This window comes from Mastigoproctus giganteus, unplaced genomic scaffold, assembly GCF_048544385.1.
Source record: "Mastigoproctus giganteus isolate SK-2022 unplaced genomic scaffold, ASM4854438v1 scaffold_16, whole genome shotgun sequence".
NCBI classification, from domain to species: domain Eukaryota; kingdom Metazoa; phylum Arthropoda; class Arachnida; order Uropygi; family Thelyphonidae; genus Mastigoproctus; species Mastigoproctus giganteus.
In genome coordinates this window covers 1,205,152-1,226,825 of record NW_028328293.1, presented here as the reverse complement: position 1 = coordinate 1,226,825, position 21,674 = coordinate 1,205,152, and the positions used below count along the sequence as shown (strand labels likewise).

At 36.8% G+C, this 21,674-nt stretch overlaps 1 protein-coding gene across 3 annotated transcripts in view; it reads right to left on the bottom strand.

The window, feature by feature from the left end:
* Window positions 1-9,996: 9,996 nt before the first annotated feature.
* Window positions 9,997-21,674, bottom strand: part of LOC150074889 (glycosyltransferase 1 domain-containing protein 1-like) — a 199,693-nt gene continuing 188,015 nt past the window's right edge. For all 3 annotated transcript variants that reach the window (XM_090389414.1, XM_090389415.1, XM_090389416.1), the window contains one exon: window positions 9,997-10,209. In XM_090389414.1, coding sequence (XP_090245540.1) covers window positions 10,057-10,209 — 153 coding nt within the window. In that variant the 3' untranslated portion in view covers window positions 9,997-10,056. The remainder of the gene's footprint in view (window positions 10,210-21,674) is intronic.

Sequence of the window (21,674 nt, the reverse complement as noted above, 5' to 3'; positions counted from 1 at the left end):
AATATCTACCTTTAATGTCTTGACTATCACTTCAAGCTCATTACATTTATTAACTGTACTCCTAGCATTGGTGTGCATGCAAGTATACATGCACCTGTTCCTACCCTTAGTTACCATAACACACCACCACTCTATTTGTGACGATAAGTGTTGTCCCGAATAGAATGGTGGTGTCCTATCTAAAAGCCAAACGTTTACACAAGATGAAAACCGATTATGGGCACACAGCCTAAAAGATATAACTATGGAACCAAAACATTTTTACAAATCAACGTGCAATTGATTTGCAAAAATCAATTGCACATTGATTGTCCAAGGCAGTGACCGATCAGATAAGAATCAAGGCAGAAGAAGAAAACACAAATATTCCCACTATACAGGAACCATACACTCACATGGGGCAGATCAGAGGTTACCCCTGACTTACAAAATAATTCAAATGGACGAGGACGCTCCCTGCGCTGCAATAATTATTCAAAATCCAAAAATCACAGCAACTAAAATCTCAGCACTGCATACAGCCTGGGCTGCATGAGCACAGGCTGTATGCAGTGCAGAGCTGCGTCAGCTGCATGGGATCCTTTTATGTGATCTTATACTGTAGACCAGGAGAAGACATGACTTATAACATCAGATACCTGAAATATGTCCTGAGAACTCTGCCAAACATAAAAAATCATCATCGGGGCCGATGTCAATTGTCGATCATAGGTTTGGCACAGTTTGACACTGGACACTGTAAATGGTCAACGCCTGGAAGACCTCCTGGCAAATTCGACTATAAGTCATCAACCAACCTTGCCACAATTGATATTACTATGGTCTCCAGGAAGAACATTGTTGGCAACATTTACAACTGGAATCTCAATGAGGCATGGGCCATTCGGATCACAGGGTTATTTCTTTCCACCCGAACAGATCTCTGGCTAGACCCCAGCCAGATGAGTCATGTTAAATAGATATGCAATTAAAAAGACGAACTGGGACGTCTTCAAAGCAACCATAACCAATGAGACCCAACCACACCTACTTTCTGACAACCCGGATGCCCCCCAAAGGCAAGTCACTGACCTGATCACAACTGCCTGCAACTAGGAAAACAAAAGGGAAAACCTTGCCCAGGTGCAGTCCCCTGGTGGAGCCCAGAGCTGCATAGGCTGTGCCGAGGAGTCATTATAAAAAGACTTTACAGCGTGCCCAGAGGTCCTGGTCTGCACGGGAGGTGGAGGTGCTCAGATAGAACTACAGGGAAGTACGAAACAAGTATATGGCTGGCCCTGGTCTGAAAATGAAAACAAGAATCCTGACATTTGCTTACCATCACTGGTGACACCTACCCCTGGGGAGTGATGTACAAGATCACCACAAATAAACTACCCAGGGGAGAGGTCACCACTGCAACCAAGTCCTTACAATGTACGGAAGCAATCCATAACAAACATTTTGGATGCCATCCTACAACAAACTCAATCATTCAGGAACAAAAATCCCTCTGTGCAGAGAACAAGAACTACCACACTGAAGAGCAGGAACCGCCCCTTTGACTTAGAACTATAAACTGCTGCGGCCCTATCAAAGACAGGAAATGTCCAGGATGAAATCTATTGAAGCCGGAGATTATAACGAAAACCATGGGGTGTGCCCCAGAGCTAATACTTCATCTATTCAATACCTGCCTATGTGAAGGAAACCTAACAGATTGGAAGTCGGCCAATGTTAAATTAATGCTGATGAACCCGACGAAACCACCTGACCTCCCGAACTCCTCCTGAACGAACAGAGGGGTGAAGTGGAAGTGGGTTTTTTTTTTTGGCTGATGCTGCATAAGCTTGCTTTCTTGCATCAAATGCCTCTACTAATGCTAATGCTCTCAGTACTTAGTCAACTGTATGAAAGGCTATTCTACTACAGGCTTATAAAACACTAGAAAAATGCCAACCTGGCTTCCCACAGACAATTTGGATTCAAACTGGGGGTGTTCCACAGTGGATTCACTCCAGAATCTCCTTGAAGCAGTAGAAATAACCCAAAATAAATACTTTCTTGTCATCACTGTGGACTTTGCCTGACCGTTCGACTCACTTCGGTGGCAGCGTCCTGGGCAGATTATGCCATTCAAAGCTTTCAGTAAACCTCTATAACCCAATCAAAAGCTACATTTCCAACAGATCTAGAGGATGCCCACAGGGCTCAGTCCTGGGCCCATTCTTATGGAATCTTGTCCTTCATAAATTCCTTGGCATGGACCTGGGAGAGGTCACCTCCCAGGCCTATGCAGATGATCTTATTATCGCCGTTGCTGGCAAACGCACTACAGAAACTACAGGACTGGGCCCAAGCACCACAGCCTCACCATCTCTGCTACCAAAACAGACTCCATCCTCCTCAAAGGAAGTCTCAATGCAGCCAGACCACCACAGATAAAAACTGATAGGACCATAAACTTCGCCACTCAACTTAAGTATCTTGACAGCAAACTAAATTATGTGGTGGTCATTCCCTGACCTTTCTGCATCCTACGTATTTGGTGGTGACGGGCTCGAACCCCAGTCTAATCAAGATGTGCTACGCACTGCTGCTCCTTCCCACCTGGCTACGGAGGTGCCCTGAGAGAGAGAGAGACATGTAGGAGGGATTCACCAAAAAAGAGAATGAAGAACAAAAAAAAAAGAGAACAAAAGCTCCACGTGATTGAATTTTAACACCAAGAACATGATGCCTTTTGTCGAGGGGGCAACAAGGATGATGAGTATGAGGGATGTCATGTTTTTAACTACTGAACATTAACCTCTAACTCATGCACATTACTAAAGAGAGCAATTATGCTTTTTCCACTTTCATGTTAGAACTGGGCCTTGAAAAAATTTTGGACTGCCTCTATGCTATATGTTATGCTGAGTTGTTGCATCTGAGAGGGCAGGGTATATCTGTTCTCCCATATTATCAGAAGAGTGGTGGGTTTCATCTCTGACAATGATGCGGTGTTTAATATTCTGATAAATATGTGGATCATATCCAGGTGGAAGCCCAAGATAATCTTTGCCATGGAAGGGTGGTTTTGCCCTTGAAGGGGTTTTTGGAGGCCATCTGTCTGATCTGATTGCAGGTTATCTTTATGTTTTCTGCTACAGTGGTGTTTCGGCAGTGATCTGCATTTCCTTCCTTTGGGTTCTTTTCATTAGGATCCTTATGCGATGCACTGGTTTCATACTTTAAACTGAAGTTGTTGGCAGGCAACCCTGTCATACTTCTGGAGATACTAATGCATGAGTCAATGCCCATGATGAGCTCAAGGTCACTGCTTTCCCCTTTTTGACTCTCTAGCATGGTGTAGAAAATACGGATCCAATAGTCTTGCTACTTTGTGAATAACCCACAAAGTCTCCCATTATAAGACATTTTGATTTACTGGCTCACTCCAATTGTCTGTATAGCTGTTCATTATACTGATTATGATCATTAGGCCTATAATACACTCCTATTCTCATTTTTGCCATTGAAGCCATTACTTTTCCTAGTGCTTACATCATACCAAATTAATTCAATATTGCACTGGCCACTCACATCAACTGGGTGCATTCCGTTATACAGTGGTTCCCAAAGTGGGCAGTACCACCCCATAGGGGCAATGGGATTACCTAGGGGTTGCAAGAGGCTGGCAGTGGTGAGCTGGACCTCTGATTGTGTTCATTGCTTATTTACAATTGACCAAGCTAGAGTCTACAGTAAAACATCTTTCTCGCTTCATATTTAAAGTTTGAGAGAGAAAATCTTTATTGTACACTAAAGATACAATAATATGCCCGCCACAGCCAGGAGCTTGACAATATAGGGTAATATAAAAATATGTACAGCATAACAAAAAGATAACATAACATTAAATTAACTTAAAAAACGTAGCATTAACCATTCAATAGATATGAGTATAAGGCAGACATACACCAAGGTATGTACACGTTCATATTTACAGAGCACATATTTCAGAATATTCACACAAGTCGGAATATTTCATAGTGCCAAATTGATGTTCGGTATCGCATTTTCTTGTGAAACAGTTCGTCGATGTGCCTGCGACGTGCCGTTCTGCGCCTCATAAGAGATAGCAAGTGGAGATATCAGTAACAGTCGACATCAGGGGCCAAATAAAAGGGGAACAAGTTTGGCCAACGAACGGCTGTAATTGCGATCCGAAGCGAATTTCTGGAGGTCAACTCCGATCGTTAGCAGGGCTTGTATTGTAGGAAGTACTTGGCCAGGTAGGAATCTGTCACTGATCTTCAGCCTGTTCCATTGCAGCTGAAGAAGAGGGGTGGCTAGTAAGGAAGAAAGGAAGTGGAACATGCCACTGACATATATCCCAGAGGTCAGGGGAGTTGATTTTGCCAACCAGCATTTTACTGCTCTTATTGCTTTCAAAGCTATTCCCTTTGGTCACTTTGTTTGAATTTACATGGAAATGCAAGCTCCTTGTTGCACTTCCAACATCATATTTGATGGAATGTGGTTTTTAGTGTGGTCATCCAACTTCTCTCCAAGCAAAGAAATAGACTCCAAATTGGTGATTTAAGACTTCTGTTTAGTGAATCTAAACCAAGCTTTAGGAAACTGGTATTACATCAAGCCCATCCATTATATTAAAAATTTATTGAACAGTGAAGTAGTTACTAAATGTGGTATCTAAGACTCTTGCTAAATGATAAATCAGAATTTGAAATGCTAGTATTACTGGATCAAATTTGTTGAATTAATTGAACTAAAGAGTATTAATTGTATTTTGAATAAATTTGCAACTGTTAGTTTTGAATTTTATTATTTTCCTTAGTGGGTCATGCAAATTTCTAGTTCGAATAATACTTTTTATAGGGTAGGGTCACTGGGGATGAATTTATGTAACCAAGGTGGCCAAAAAAGTTTGGGAACCACTGCCTTAGATTCTTTGTGCTTAACCAAAAGTAAACTCTGCCATCCTTCCTGTCCTTGTCTATGTTTTCTATATACATTGTGCTCCCTATATTCAAATTCTGCATCCCTTGTCTGAGTGGCACCACGTCACCAACATCCGAGTTTAACAGTACTTCAAATTCATCAAATTTGTTTACTCCTAGCATTAGTGTAGATGCAAGTATATATACACCGTAATACAGCCTGTGTATACTGCCATACAATTAATATCCTGAAATCCCCATATCTACAAGAAACCTTTATTTACAGGAAAACTAATAATGTGTACTGAAACTTTTAGCCTATGGCTGGTTGATTGTATTTTAGGGACATTAGCAGCTTAGGCCATATTGAGCCATATATACTGTCTGTAAATTTCTTGTCCTGTGGTTGATTTTCTGTTTGCTGGATGAAGAACCCTATTCATGTAACCTTTGCCTGTGACCAAATAACTCAGCTACATAAAAATTCTTTGTGCCATTGATGGAATTCAAACTCAGGTCTTTTGTACCTGTTGTGGGGAGGACGGTGATTATACCAATTTCTTCTAGTCTCTGTTCAGTTTCTTCTAGTCTTGATCAGTTCTCTGCAGATGTCTGACATTTACTGTCTTTCAATCAATTCACTTGCCAATATTTCTGAATAGCTCACGACCCGCATGTTGCATCAGTACTACAGAGCCAGAGGGTATTAAGTCCACTTTTTATGGGAAATGACATTTTTGCTGAATCCAATATAAAATTTATTCCTCTTTTCATTGGAACTTGGCATTAAGTCCTGATATCTTTACTTTTCGAGATACATATTTTTAAACTGTATTAAGCCATCACTTGTTCAGAGCTATAGTTTTTTGTCCCTCATATTTATAGCAATAATTTTAAGGTACTAAGTCCACTTAATGCTATCCAACATATAGGACATTTGATGTTAAATCTATTCAATACTCTATGCCTCTGAAATTTATGTTCAAAGATTAAGTCAAGCAGTTCAGTACTGACATAACAGGTGCACACGTTTGTAGTTTATTATAAACACAAATAATTTATACAGAGAAATCAGAAAAATGAATTTCCTATTTTCAAGTAGACCTCAGAAAATTATGCAGTGTGTTAGATCATTAGACCACAATCAGACCCAAGTACATATAATTGTGAGCCAAAATAAAAAATCTCAAATACATATGTATTTCGTCCTGATATCTTTACTTGTTCAAAAATTGTTGAATACAAATTTATTTTTGTAGCAGGAAAAAGCAATTCTTATACTTTATAATGGTCATATAATTTTTAAACAATATTTTAAGTTTAATTTTTTATAAGATTTTATATATGAAAATGTTTTAAGTGTCCAATAACTATAGTACTTCTCCGACAGGTATGTAGGAATTTCAAATAGATTCATGAAACTGTTTTTTAAGAAATCAAAATTATTTAATTTTGACAGTTTGAAATCATGATAATTTGTAAATACTCTTTCTGAAGAAGATCTAACAAATGAAGAGACTGATTTTATCCAGAGTGATGTTACATCTTTGGATATACAATACATCTTCATTATTTTTTTGGGTAAAAACTGCGAAACAAAAAATATAGACACAAATAAGTAACAACGTACAAAGAAAATATGCAAGAAGGCATTATTACTGAAATATGTCCAACGGCTACACCCTTGGTTGCATTTGACAAAAATAATGAGTAAAATGAAAATTCGACAGGATAATTAATGTCAAAATAGAAATTAAGAGGATAAAGATCTATATTTCTCCATAAAATGACAGCTCAACTGAAAATTTTATCGGTGTTTTCAGAAAAAGGTAAAATCGTTGTCAATTTAAGTTTGTGAAGGCATTAACTGTAAATTTTCAGAATTATTCCAATAAAAACAAATTAAGCTAATATTTACAAAAAATGAAAGGAAGATACTTGGAAAAAAAACATATCAGAAAACAAAACAGGGCTGCTGGTGAGGACTATTTATCTGGCAGAAGTACATTAATATAAAAATGAGAAGTAAAAGATTCCTGTCTTGAAAAATGTAAGCTGAATTGTTCAAAAATTATATCTGAAGAACAAAGAAGTGAAATACACATACTCATTACTCGAAAAGTGACAACTCAATAAGGCAATTCATAGCATCAGCAACAGAAGTTCTTATTCAGAAAAAGGCAAAGTTCTTTCAAGTATTTTTTTCAATGTTAATGGAAAAAATATTAATATCTTCCAACTTTTCTTTATGAATATGTACTTTGAATATCTCCCAAAACACTATAAGATTTGCATTACAAAAAAAAAAAAAACAAAGTTCTGGGATTGTTAATTTCCCTGGAACAGAAGTTAACAGGTCTGTAACTACCCGTCTCCTTTTGATCCTCCTTTGTAGATTGGGGTCACATTTGCACATCTCCAGTCCATGGGTACCTCCTCTGAGTCCAGGGAAGCTCTAATAATTATGACTAAGGGTTTGCTTACTTCCTTTGCTGCCTCCTTTAATATAACTGGATAGATTCCATCCACCCCAGGTGCCTTCCTTGTGTTTATCTTCAACAATTTCTCCTCCACTTTACTCTCTCAGTTATTACAAGATTATCTAGCTTATTGCCAGAGTTGAATACACCTCTGGCATTCCCTTCCCTGAATAACTCCTCATGTGTGAATGTCGATGCAAAATATTCATTTAGTTTGTTAGCTACCTGAGCAGGACCATCAACAGTTGAACCATCGATATCAAGTGGACCAATCCGATTCATCCCCTTCCTTCTAGAGTTTAGATAAGTAAAGAACTCTTTTCTGTTTTTCTTTGCATCCTTTGCCAAAGATTTCTCGTAATCTGCCCTCGTCTGCCCAACGTCCTTTATAACTTGGTTAGAAACCAGCTTATATCTATCATAGGCTTCTGTGTCCACATGTTAATTTGTATGTATCCCATGCATTTTTCTTCTAATTAGTTCATCTGATATCTATTTAGGCCTAAACCTTGAACAATATTTCTTTGTTCGTATGAAAAGCCTAGTAGCTTCCAAGATTAATTCTTTGAATGCCTGCCATTTTGAATCTGCTGTTAGTAACATTATCAGTTGGTTCCACCGTATAAAATTTAAATACTGTCTCAGACCAACGTAGTCACCTTTACGAAAGCAAAAAACCCTTTCCTTTACCCTTGATGGTAGTTACCTTTTTGAGTAAATCCCACTTCAGCACACTGTGATCACTGCCACCTAGTGGTTCCTTTATCTGCAGATATCAGGCTTAATGTCAAAGTTTGCAGATGATACAAAGGTTGGCAGGGTTGTTAATGGCACTATTGGCAGTGTGCTACAACAGGATCTAGAAAATTTGGGCAGGTGGGTTGAGAAGTGGAAACTGAAGTTTAACATTGACAAATGCAAAGTACTGTATATGGGTAGAAGTAACCCCAGGGAAACGTACCAACTGTGTGGTACTACACTTAGGGTGATTGAAAAAGATCTGGGATTAATTGTACATTCAGATATGAAGTTTTCTGAGCAATGCAGACAGTCTGCCAGAGGAGGTGATTGGTTATTGTCAATGCCATACAGGAATTTTGCTAGTAGGGAATAGGATGTGATTATCCCTTTATATAAGGCAATATAAAGGCCACGCCTTGAGTACTGCGTACAGGTGTTGAGGCCTCATTTTAGGAAGGATGTAGAGTTGCTTGAGCATGTACAGAGAAAGGGAAACAATATTGGTGAGGGGAACAAAGAGGTCCTCTTCCCAAGAAAGGCTTAAATTCTGTAAGTTGCAGAAGCTGGAGATTAGTTACCTGCGAGGTGATCTGATTGAGGTGGGTAAGACCTTGAACGGGTTGAGCATGCTGAATTCTGATGGGATTCTTCCGCTTGCTCAGATAACGAACCCGAGGGAGCATAAATTCAAATTGAGGAAAGACAGTTGTAAAATAGACGTGCAGAAATGTGCCTTTAGCCAGCGGGTGGTTAATTGCTGGAACAAACTTCCATCTGTTGTTGTGGAAGTTGACAGCTTAAATAAATTCAAGGAGGAACTGAACAAACTTTTAAAGGAAATGGATGTGTGAAATTGTTTTTTTTTTTTTTTGGCTGATACTACATAAGCTCATATGCTTGCTTTCTTGCATTACATGCCTCCATTATTACTACTTCAGTATATGATGCTACATTTAAGAAATCTTCATGCCTAATGTGGATGAATCAGTTGCTGGGTGTGGCGGTAATGACATGGCTTCTTATTTATGTCACTTCATTGAGAGACTTTCCCTCTCAAATAAGTAATCTAACAATTTGTTCAGATAATTGTCCTTCACAGAAAAGAAGAATGCAAATGATTTTATGCTACTGCTACATGCTTCAAGTAAAGCCCCAATTAAAAGAAAATAATCAGAAATTTCTTCTTTGTGGGCAAATTGACATGGAAGCTGATTCTGACTTTTTTTCAATAATATAGGGAAATTGTGGAGTCACATTAAGACTTCAAATTTTTGAAGTCTTGTGCTTCCATTTGAAAAAAACTGAGATATTGTTCTTGATCTCAATCATGTGGGCAAGTTGTTGCCAGTCCTGTGGTATCATTATAACAAACTCGGGAGATTTTTTGTATTCTCTCTCATTGATTGAATATACAGAATGGACACTCTCTGCTACTGTACTTGGCTGGATAAAATGGTAACATAAACAATATCATCTACTCACTCAGCTTTCACAAAATGAACAACAATATAAACAGATAAAATAAGCAGCACATACAAGACTAAAGATTTGAAAGGTATAAACTAAGAATCAACCAGTGAGTCACCAAAATTAAATATATTCCGGCTGGCCCCATCAAAGTACACAACGTTTCTGCTAAGTTTAAGAGAAAATCAGTAATTTTTTTCATTACATAAACTGAATTATAATTTATTGTTATATAAAATTTAATTTTTATTGAAATACAGCAGATATTCATCCACTCTTTCCAATGAAAAAGGAGAAATGTCAGAGGCAAGTTATATTTTGCATATAATGGACAATTTTCTGAAGTATTTTTAGAATGCATGTATTCATTTAAAAGTGTTTATATGTGTAAATGCAAATGCATATGCACGCTCAAGTGCAAACAATGTATTTTTATCAATGTATTATTTTGTTAGTATACAATTAACAAGATCTGTATAAGTTTTGGCTTCATTTAGTATGCTGAACTTCTTCAAAATTTGGCACCGGGCATTATTTATAATTTCCTTTCTCATTTCCTCATTAGATAAAATGAGTTCTAATATTTCCAGAAATTCCTAAAATGGGAAGAAAAAGAAATGTAAAATTTTTAACAAGTGAATAATTAATGATACTCAATTAATATCAAATAACAAACAAATAATACTGGTGTCTACTTCAAGGAAAAAAATTTAAAAGAGGAATCCAAATTTTTGGTCCTTTAAGCAATTCTACAAAGTGTGATTGCAAGACTTTCTAGATTCCTATGTTGTATATGAAAAATAGTCGAAATATTTTGCATACAAAACAAAAAATATCACATATGTTTATATATAGCAATAGTTTTAATTCTATAGTTGCATGACACTCCCAGAGTATTAAATGAAATTAAAATTTTATTTTTATTATTAATTAAGTTATAATCTGTTACATTTCAGAAGATACTATTGTTATAAACATTTTATTATTCCAATATTTATATCTGATTATTTTGTATTCTGAATATATTTTATAGCCACTTCCTAAAAATTAAGCCATGTTTTGCTTTCTTTAATTACCATATTTAGTACAGTAAGAAGGTACCACTTATAATTAGCATTTAATTTGCAAAAAATTTTTATTAGGTGTCAAACAACACAGAATGAAACAACAAAATTAGTTTTTGAGATGCATAACAAAAGTTTTTGAGCTTTTGATTTTTTTTTTATAAATATGTGTCTTTTTATCTAGTTGGTAATCAGGCTCTCTTGGGGCAGCATGGACACAGGCACAAATTTGGTGGCATAGATTATTTAGGAATTACTTTAATTTTTAGGATTTATCATGCAGTAGGTAAACACAATACCTTTTTCATAGTAGGTGAAGTATACACTTATTGAATTCATAAATTGAAGGATTCAAAAAATATTTTTATACTCTAAGATAAATAAAGAATGACATTATGAAATGGCAATATTTTTACTCAGCGGAAAATTTCAGATTTCTTCAAAAAAGAAAATAAGTTAAATCTGTATTTCATTAATGTTTAACGCATTAATTAAAAATAATTTTTGCATATTTTATTAAAAGTTGCTTTTTTTTCTCCATAATATTCATGCTCTAATGTCATGTAAATTAACATACCTTAGTAGACTGAATAAATTTGTATGCTTTTATGAACTAAGCTTGAAACTTATCATTATATTCCATAAATCAGACTATCCCTTTTCCTCTCCCCCATTAATCAGAATTACTGTATATTTTAAAAATTTGAAGTCATAAATTGAAATGTAATGGAATGTTACGGAAGTGAAACTTGGGCACTCACCAAAAGAATGGAAGAGAAGCTGAAACCACACAGTGAAGAACAGAATGAATTATATTAGGAATCAGACTGTCGGATAAGAAGATAAACACATTGATTAGGCAGCAAACTCAAGTAAAGGACATTCTTATCAAAACTAAAGAACTGAAATGAACTTGGGCAGGACACATAGCAATGGATGGTCATTGCACAAAATAGAAGGAACTGGAAAGTTGCTGGAGAGGCCTTCAACCTGCAGTGGATTAAAAATGGCTGCTGCTGATGATGATGATAATGAAATGTAAGTATTGTTTATTTCTCTGAAAAATTCACTTTTCATATCCTATTCTGATTAGAACACAGTCAGTGGCTTCAGTGTCTTGTTCTCTCTAAGGTTTTTTTTTTTTCATAAGTGATAACTTTGAAATAGCCAGTGACATTAATTCCCTCTGTGTTTTTTTCAACATTATCCCTGTATATACTAAGTGCTTTTTTTGGGATGGTACGCAATGGTATGTTGTACTGGCACCTTTATTAACAGTGATGTGTGACATTTGGATGCAGTACACTTCAAAATTTGTATTATATAAATTTTTTAACATGTTTACCTGCTATTCAAATAAGCTTAAAGTTATTTAACTAAATTTGCATTTTTCACTGTCTATTGTTAACATATTTTCTACATAAAATTTTATAACCATTTTTAGAATTCTAAATTACTCAGTCAGATCTCTGTTTAATGAACTCCTTTTATAGCAAATTTTTTTGAATTCCCATTAGAAGTTACATTTAAAATAGTTTCCATTGAGCGAAGAAAATTTTCATATAAAGAACGGATTAGGATAGACTTAACTCGGTATGCACTGTTCGCATTTCTGGCCTTTAAAGCAATTAGTGCTGTTGCACGAATTAAGAGAGCTAACAGGATTACCATTCTACAACTGAGGGGTACTCGCAATACCTATCCTACCACCTGTCCCACATACGGAGAAGTTGTGCTGGTCAACAGTGAGCAGATCAAGGGGTATTCCCAATACTGCCAATGGGCTTTGGTCAACCTTCTACTGCACTGGTGGCACCTCCGTAGCCAGGTGGACAGGAGCAGCAGTGCGTAGCACATGCTTCTTGATTAGACTGGGTTCGAGCCTGTGACCACCAAATACGAAGGATGCGGAAAAGTCAGGGAATGACCACTGCTTATCCCCGGAGCAATATGGCCTTAGCTGCTAATGCTCCTAAAAACCAAATAACAAACAAACCAACTGCAGTGGTGTTCAACCTTTTCCCCCATGTCAGGCTAGCAACCTCTCACCCACTCTCCTTATTTTTCCCCCCTTAGCAATTTATCCTGGACTGGAGCTCCCCTGGGCCGGGGGAGTCCCCCCTCCTCTTTTGTCCTTCCCCCTCTTCACCTTACTCTAATTTTCTTTTTCTCCCTGGGAAACTTGTTCCCCAGGGAGGAGTATGAGCAGATAGTAGGGAAGGCCTTGCCTTCCCGTAGCTAGGAATGAATATCTGGATGCAGAAGTCCAGGTGATCAATGCTTACAGGTAGGCAAAAGGCTAATACACAACACTACTCTACAGAACACACAAGCTCACAGACAAAATATTTCTGTCCTATCACTTTCTTCCATGTGGGATGAAAATCTCCTGTGTAGGATTAAAACGTTTTTTTTCTCTCTGCTTCCTTTTCCCCTATCCTAGTTCAACCAGTTGGAAGTTTTTTTTATTTTATTTTTTTTATTACATGACATTGCTCTGTTCAGTGTAAAAACTGAACAGAGCAACAAGGTGGAGATTAACTTCTGTTCTAGGAGCCACCATACAAAAACACAAATACAAAATACAATTTTCCCCGTATAGGGGCCATATTCAAAAAAATTCAAAGTTAGATTTATTTTGTGTGCTGAACTAAGTGATTCGAGAAAAATTAGGGTTCCTTTTCCATATCTTCTTACACATAAAAGAAAAATTGAAAATATTCGGAAATTTTATTAAGTACAATACACAATTACATTTACTGAGAAAATTTTTTTGATAATTAACAAAATTTAAAATGCTGTTTTAGTTCACTTTCCACATGGGCCGTAGGTTGGACACCACTGAATCAACTGTTTGTTTGTTTGTTATTTGGTTTTGAGGAGCATTAGCAACTAAGGCCATATTGCTCTGGGGATATGCGACGGTCATTCCCTGACCTTTCCGCATCCTCCATATTTGATGGTCATGGGCTCAAACCCCAGTCTAATCAAGAAGCGTGTGTTACTCACTACTACTCCTGCCCACCTGCCTACGGAGGCACCTGGAATGAATCAACTGTAAGCACCCTGTATGAGAATTAGGAGAGAGTGATTTTCTTTTATGCTGACAAATAATCATCTGTTGTTTCGTGGAAGTGCATTTTTTTTTTGTTTTTTTTTTCGCATCCACATTTTTCCATAAATTTTTCCTATCTCTGTTTACATGGTCACAGTACTTGAATATCCGAATGACATCAACATTTTGGACAGTTTGAAAAAAAAAAAAAAAAAAAAAAATTCAAATTTAACTAGTTCAAAGAACTAGTGACAATATTGATGACAAGAGAAGGAAAACGAGGACAACGAAGGTATTAAACCTAAACATGAAATTTTGGCATTTGGTGAAAATTAAGTCAGAAAATTATCAATTAGGTTACAGTTAAACGAAAGGGATACAATTCGTGTCTTTCAGGAATACCAAACTGACAAGATGGTTTCGGAAGAATTGAAGCATTTGAGGAAAGCTCCGAGTACGATACCAATTTCATCGAGTGAATATGAACGAGAATTTTCACAAATGAATCTGATCCTTAGCCCAACCAGAGATTCGTTGATGACAAAAATAATTTCTTCACTCCTATTTCTTAAAATTGTAGATCCACCGCTGACACGTTTCAATCCAGCAAATATGTGATTTGTGGCTGCTTCAGAAACATCATTCAACAACAGACACAAACAAGAAAAGAAGTTGGCATAGTGTGTTGGATGAGAACTTAATAAATAAAATGGAATATTCTACAAAAACTTGATTATGAAATTATTTTTACTTATTACTTATTTTACTCACATTTTACTTATTTTTTATATACTTAAATAATAAATTTATGCTTAATAAACTGTGGTAATATACTTAATTTGTTGTTCTTATTCCAAAAACATTACTACTAAAGTAACAATATCAGGGAAAAAAAATATTTGAGTACTTTACATATCTTTTAATTTTCAATTTTTCCTGATATTACGAATGAGTACTGGCACCTATTTTTTTTACAAAAAAGCCACTGTACATACTTAAGGAGTTATCAACAATATTTTAATCAAGAGTTGCTCTTATATTTGGTGGCATATTTTATTAACTATTATGTTAACAGTCTCAATCGAACTTTTCTGTGTAAAAAATCTCATGTGATTTATGTAACCATCAGAAAATTTCTGCTTCCCTCTCCAATATTTGTAAACTTGTCCTTTAGAGTTGAAATATATCTATAATTAAAGATTAAGCAAACTTACAGATGTAATTAAAATAATGCCAAGACAGATACTGACTTCACTGACTTTATACAATATTTCGTTCATAAAAAACCATGAATGTTGCTTAAAATTTTATTGCCTTATTTTTAAGGGACCTGTCTTCTGCTCATGCACCTGGATGTTTCTTCTCTGATTCTCTGAACTCATATAGAATATTTATAATTTTATAGTTTAAGCCAATGATTTTTCAAAACTCCAAATAATATGTCCATCTGATTTTGCTCAGTCTTCAAAATAACCACATTATTTTTTTCACTAGACATTAGCCGTGGCATTTTATGCAAGCCTATAAAGCATCAGCAAAAAAAAAAAAAAAAAAAAACCACACATTCCATTCGTTCCAATAATTTGACGTCCTTGAATTTATTTAAATTACTCATTTTCACAACAACAACAACAGATAGAAGTTTGGAAATTGGTGAAATAATGAGCACATATGCCTGCGTGGAGTATAATCTGCCTTTAATTTCTTAAAGAATTACAGATTATTCCCAGAGGTTTCGTTGCACTTCTTCAGTGACTGTAAAGACAGCAGAACTAATAAATTATGGTGATATGATATACATTTTGATTATACCTTATTATCCATTAATTTCATTATATATTATTACTTAATTCTTATTTGCTAATGCTGAAGTTTAGGATCGGGACTTGAATTAGTTAACAAATAACTATTAGCAAATGTAAGGTAAAGAACTGAGTATAACAGTTTTAAATAATTTTACATTAGTTATAAATTTGGTTAATAAAATTAATAATAAATCAATTAACATTCAGTAAATGGATAACTATGAATACCTACACTCCTGTAATGCTATCCTTACAATACCATCAGGTTCACATATCAAGATAGTGGTTTACATTTCATTATATTTATATGTTCTGTACTGTACTCTTAAATGAAGAAAGTTTGGCATTAAAATTCCAGTTAAGGTTTTCTGGAGTCAATCTTGGGTTAGTTTGTCACTAAGGGTATTAGAACAAGAGTAGGGATTTGGATGTTGTCAGATGAGACATCTGTTTGGTGGTTAGCTTTTGTGAGCAAGATTACATTAGAAGGGCAGATGGGGTTCTTTTTTTCAGGATATACTTATTGTAATTATTATTTTTGATTTTTATTTGCTCTAATAGTCTACTTTTGAAAGAATGTATGTAATTACTGTCTATCTGCGCTTTCTGTATCTGTCGGTAGTTAGGACCAAGGTGTTGTTGAAATCCCACTGGTGATCCCTGCACCAGGTGTGGAAAGCTGGATCCGATTTTTGTTATTTGGCTATAGTCTGTGTCGTATTTATGTTCTTTAATTCTTTTGAACAGTCTTCTACTTTGTCCAATATAGGATTTGTCTGAGAAGTACAAATTATTTTCAGATGTTTCGTCACACTTCCCATACCACTTCTTTGGTGACTGTAAAGAATCTTCTACTGGTTTGTCTGGTACATGATTCATCTAAGAATTACAGATTCTCAGATATTTCTTTGCATTGTAAATTGTATAGGGTGTTTGAAGGCGAGTCTTTTCAGGGGTGAAGTAGTAGAGGGGGGGTTTAATGGTGTTAGTTCTTGTAGCATTGGCATACAACCCATATTTTTTTGGGATATAAGTATATCCTTAAAAAAAGACATCCCACCCACACTATTAAGATGCTCATAAAGATTAGCTGCCAAACAGATATCTAATCCAAATCCCTACTCGAGAGCAGAGCAGAGTAGAGTAGAGTAGAGTAGAGTAGTCTTGTCTTACAGGAGTGCAAGTATTCATAGTTTACTTAATGTTAATTGGTTTATTATTAATCTTATTAATAACTAATGTAAAATTATTTAAAATCATTTAAAACTATTAAAACTTAATTCTTTACCTGTTGTTTGCTAATTCAAGACTAAACTTTAACCTTAACAAATATGACATTTATAATCAAATTAATGTGTAATAATGTATAATCAAATTAACAGATAACAAGGTGTAATCAAAATGTAAATTACATCACCATAATTTACCAGTTCTATTGACTTTTCAGTCACCGAAGAAGCGGTACAGGAAGTAGTAATATGAAACATTTGAGAATAATATGTAATTCTTTAAGACATTAAAGGCAGATTACACTCCATGCAGGTTTAAGAGCTCATAATTTCACCAATTTCCAGTTCTTGATATACCTATGTATTATGCTACTAAAAGAATATTTAAGATGGAAGTTTGTTCCCACGATCAACCACTTGCTGGCTGAAGTTAAACCTCTGCACATCTATCTTGCAACCATCCTTCCTCAATTTGAATTTATCCCCTCGCATATGCGTAGTCTGAGCAAGGGGAAGAATCCCATCAGTACTGAGCTTGCTCAATCCATTTAAAGCCTTAAACATCTCAATCAGATCATCTTGCAGGTGACTAGTCTCCATATGCTGCAATTTGCAGAACTGAAGCCTTTCTTGATAAGACCACCCTTTCATTCCCTTCACTAATCTCATTGCCATTCTCTGCCTATCACAGCAGATCTACATCATTCCTAAAATCCTCCAGCCCTGTATGGAATACTCAAGATGCAGCCATAGCCTTGTACAATGAGATAATCACCTCCTTATCCCTGCTAGCAAGTTCCTGTATCATTGACCAAACACCATGAACTGTCCTGATAGCCTGTATGTATTGTTGAAAGAACTTCATATCTGGCTGCACAATTACCCCAGGTACTTTTCATTTTCCATTACCTTGAGTGTAATACCACACAGTTGGTATGTTATTTTAGGATTACTGCTACCCATATGCAGTACCTGAGAAATGGCAGTTGAAGTTCAGCATTTGCAATGCTGAACTTCAACTGCCATTACTCGGCCCATCTCTGCCTACCATTTCTAGATTTTGTTTCAATAGCATACATTGATTGCTCATTAACCACACTGCCAACCTTTGCATCATCTGTAAACTTAGACATTAACCACGATATACAATATCAAAAATAAATATAGAAGAAAACAGTGGGCACAGCATTGAACTCTGGAGGACTCTACTAATAACATTAGCCCATGAAGAGCAGTGTCTATTAATAACCATTCTCTGTCTTCTCCCACTCAACCATCTCTTTATTCTGAGCAGAAACTTGCTTTTAATACCACACTGCTTCAATTTATACAGCAGCCTTTTATGTGCAACAGTATAAAAAGCTTTCCTGAAATCCAAGTATATGATATAACAAGTTTTTGCTTAACAAGTACAGGTCACTATTGAAAAAAAGCCGTGAATTAGGGTTGAATTTGAAAGTGTCTGCAATTCTGCCCAGACACGATAGGAGGGAGTATTTGATGAGAGCCTTGTCGATCAATTCGGCCCTGGAAAGATTGTGCAAGGCTCAAAGGGTAGAATTTTTTTCAGCCTGGACTGTACTTGTTAACAGGAGAGACTGCTTCTACAGGGATGGGATACACTTAAATAGAAAGGGTGAAAGAATATTTGCTGATGCTATCGAGGCAGTGTTAGGTGGGTCGGAAAACTGCTAGCTTGGGGGGAGACAAAGACGAATAGATTAACAGTAGCCACTGGCAGAGGTGAAAGAGATTCTTGCACTGCTTCTATTGGAATGAGCAGAAGCCTGAAAAACAAGATGCAGGATATTTCAGAGACTGCTGGGAGTCATTGCGGTACAAGTAAACATATGGGTTGTGTTAGGGTAGCTAAGAATAGAAATAGGTGCATGTATACTTGCGTGTACACCAATGCTAGGAGTTTAGTAAATAAATTTGATGAATTGGAGGTATTGCTCAAAACATCAAAGGCAGATATTGTTGGGATATCAGAGACGTGGTGTCACACTGAAATAAGGAATGCAGAACTGGAACTTGGGGAGTACAACGTCTACAGAAAGGATAGACTGGATAAGAAGGGAGGAGGGGTTATGCTATTAGTTAAGAAATACATAAAATCCAAGGAAGTGAAGCCAGGGGACATCGCTGGACAGTGCAGTGTCGAGTCAGTTTGGTGTGACATAAGCATTGGGAGATCAAAATTGAGAGTAGGAGTGTGCTATAGGCCTAATGACTCTGATGAGTATAATAAGAAACTGTACAGGGAAATAGAGTGGGCCAGTAAATCAGAGAGTCTTATAATGGGAGATTTTAATTTCCCAGATATTGACTGGAATTTGGGGGCTGGTCACTCACACACTAGCAAGGCTTTTGTGGATTTATTGGATGATTGTTTTCTACACCAGCATGTTCGGGAGGCAACTAGAGGGAGGAATACTCTTGATTTGATTATCAGCAGTGATTCTTCATGCATTAAGAATCTGCAGATAAATGAACCACTAGGTGGCAGTGATCACAGTGTGCTGAAGTGGGATTTACTCAAAGAGGTAACTACCATTATGGGTAAAGGGAAGGGTTTTTGCTTTCGTAAAGGTGACTACGATGGACTGAGACAGTATTTAAATTCTATACAGTGGGACCAACTGATGATGTTACCAACAGCAAATGCAAAACGGAAAGCATTCAAAGAACTTATCTTGGAAACTACTAGGTTTTACATACCAACTAAGAAATATTGTTCAAGGTTTAGGCCTTAATGGATATCAGATGAACTGATGAGGCATATGGCAGAGAAGAAACATGCATAGGATACATACAAATTAACACATGACACAGAAGCCTATGATGGATACAAGTTGATCTGTAACCAAGTTACAAAGGAGGTTAGGCAGGCGAAGGCAGATTACGAGAAATCTTTGTCAAGAGATGCAAAGAAAAACAGCAAAGAGTTCTTTACTTATGTAAACTCTAGAAGGAAGGGGATGAATCAGATTGGTCCACTTGATATCGATGGGTCAACTGTTGATGATCCTGCTCAGGTAGCTAACAAACTAAATGAATATTTTGCATCGACATTCACACATGAGGAGTTATTTAGCGAGGGGAAAGCCAGAGGTATATTCAACTCTAGCAGTAAGCTAGAGAATCTTGTAATAACTGAGAGTAAAGTGGAGGAGAAATTGTTAAGGATAAACACAAGAAAGGCACCCGGGGTGGATGGGATCTATCCAGTTATATTAAAGGAGGCAGCAGAGGAAGTAAGCAAACCCTTAGCCATAATTATGAGAGCTTCCTTGGACTCAGGGGAGGTACCCACAGACTGGAGATGTGCAAATGTGACCCCAATTCACAAAGGAGGATCAAAGGCTGACACAAGTAATTATAGACCTGTGAGTTTAACTTCTGTTCCAGGAAAATTAATGGAGGCACTAGTTAAAGAAGCACTGCAGGATCATTTAGACAAGACTTCAGTTATAGCTCGGACACAGCATGGTTTTGTTAAGGGGAAGTCTTGCCTGACCAATTTGATTGGATACTATGATACAGTCACAAAGGAACTGGATGCAGGGAATAACTTTAATATTATATACTTGAATCTTAGAAAGGCTTTTGATACTGTTGCACATGGAAGACTTCTGCACAAATTGGAGCAGTGTGACATTGGAGGCAAATTGCTGCTATGGATAAAGGGGTGGCTGAGGGAGGAGAAGACAGAGAGTGGTAATCAATGGACACTGCTCGTCGTGGACTAATGTTATTAGTGGAGTCCCTCAGGGCTCAGTGTTGGGTCCATTATTGTTTTCTGTATTCATAAATTATATTGATGATGGTATATCAAGCTTAATGTCGCAGTTTGCAGACGATACAAAGGTAGGCAGGGTTGTCAAGGACACTACTGACACTATGCTGCTGCAACAGGATCTGGAAAGGTTGAGCAAATGGGCTGAGAGGTGGCAAATGAAGTTTAACATTGACAAATGTAAAGTACTACACATGGGAAACAGCAACCCCAGAGCAACATATCAACTCTGTGGTACTACACTGACAGTGGTAGAGAATGAAAGGGACTTGGGGGTGGTTGTGCAGGCAGGTATGAAGTTCTCTGAGCAGTGCAGACGGGCTGCAAGAGTAGCTCATGGTGCGTTGTCAATGATATATAGGAATTTTTCTAGCAGGGATAAGGAGGTGATTATTCCCTTGTATAAGGCAATGGTCAGGCCACACCTAGAGTACTGTATACAGGTCTGGAGGCCTTATTTCAAGAAGGATGTAGAGCTGCTGGAACAAGTACAGAGAAGGACAACAAGATTAGTGAATGGAACAAAGGGGTGCACTTACGAAGAAAGGCTTAAGTTTTGCAAATTACAGTGTCTGGAGACTAGGTACCAGCGAGGTGATCTGATAGAGGTGTATAAAGCCTTGAATGGTTTGAGCATGCTCAATGCTGATGGGATTCTTCCTCTCACTCAGAATAATCACCTGAGAGGGCATAAATTCAAATTGAGGAAAGATAGATGTAGGATAGACGTGCGGAAATTTGCCTTTAGCCAGTGGGTGGTTGGTTGGTGGAACAGACTTCCATCCCTTGTCGTGGAAGTTGATAGCCTAAATAAGTTGAAGGCTCAGCTGGACAGGTATTTCGAACGAACAGAGGGGTGAAGTGGAAGTGGTTTTGTTTTTTGGCTGATGCTGTATAAGCTTGCTTTCTTGCATCAAATGCCTCTATTATTGCTAATGCTAATATCAAAATTATTTTTTGCATCCAATCCCTTTGTTACTGCATCATAATATCCAATCAGATTGGTCAGACAAGATCACACCTTAAAAAATGAATGCTGTGACTGCAATATAATTGCATTTCTGTCTAGATGGTCCTGCATTACTTCTTTAACCAGTGACTTCATTATT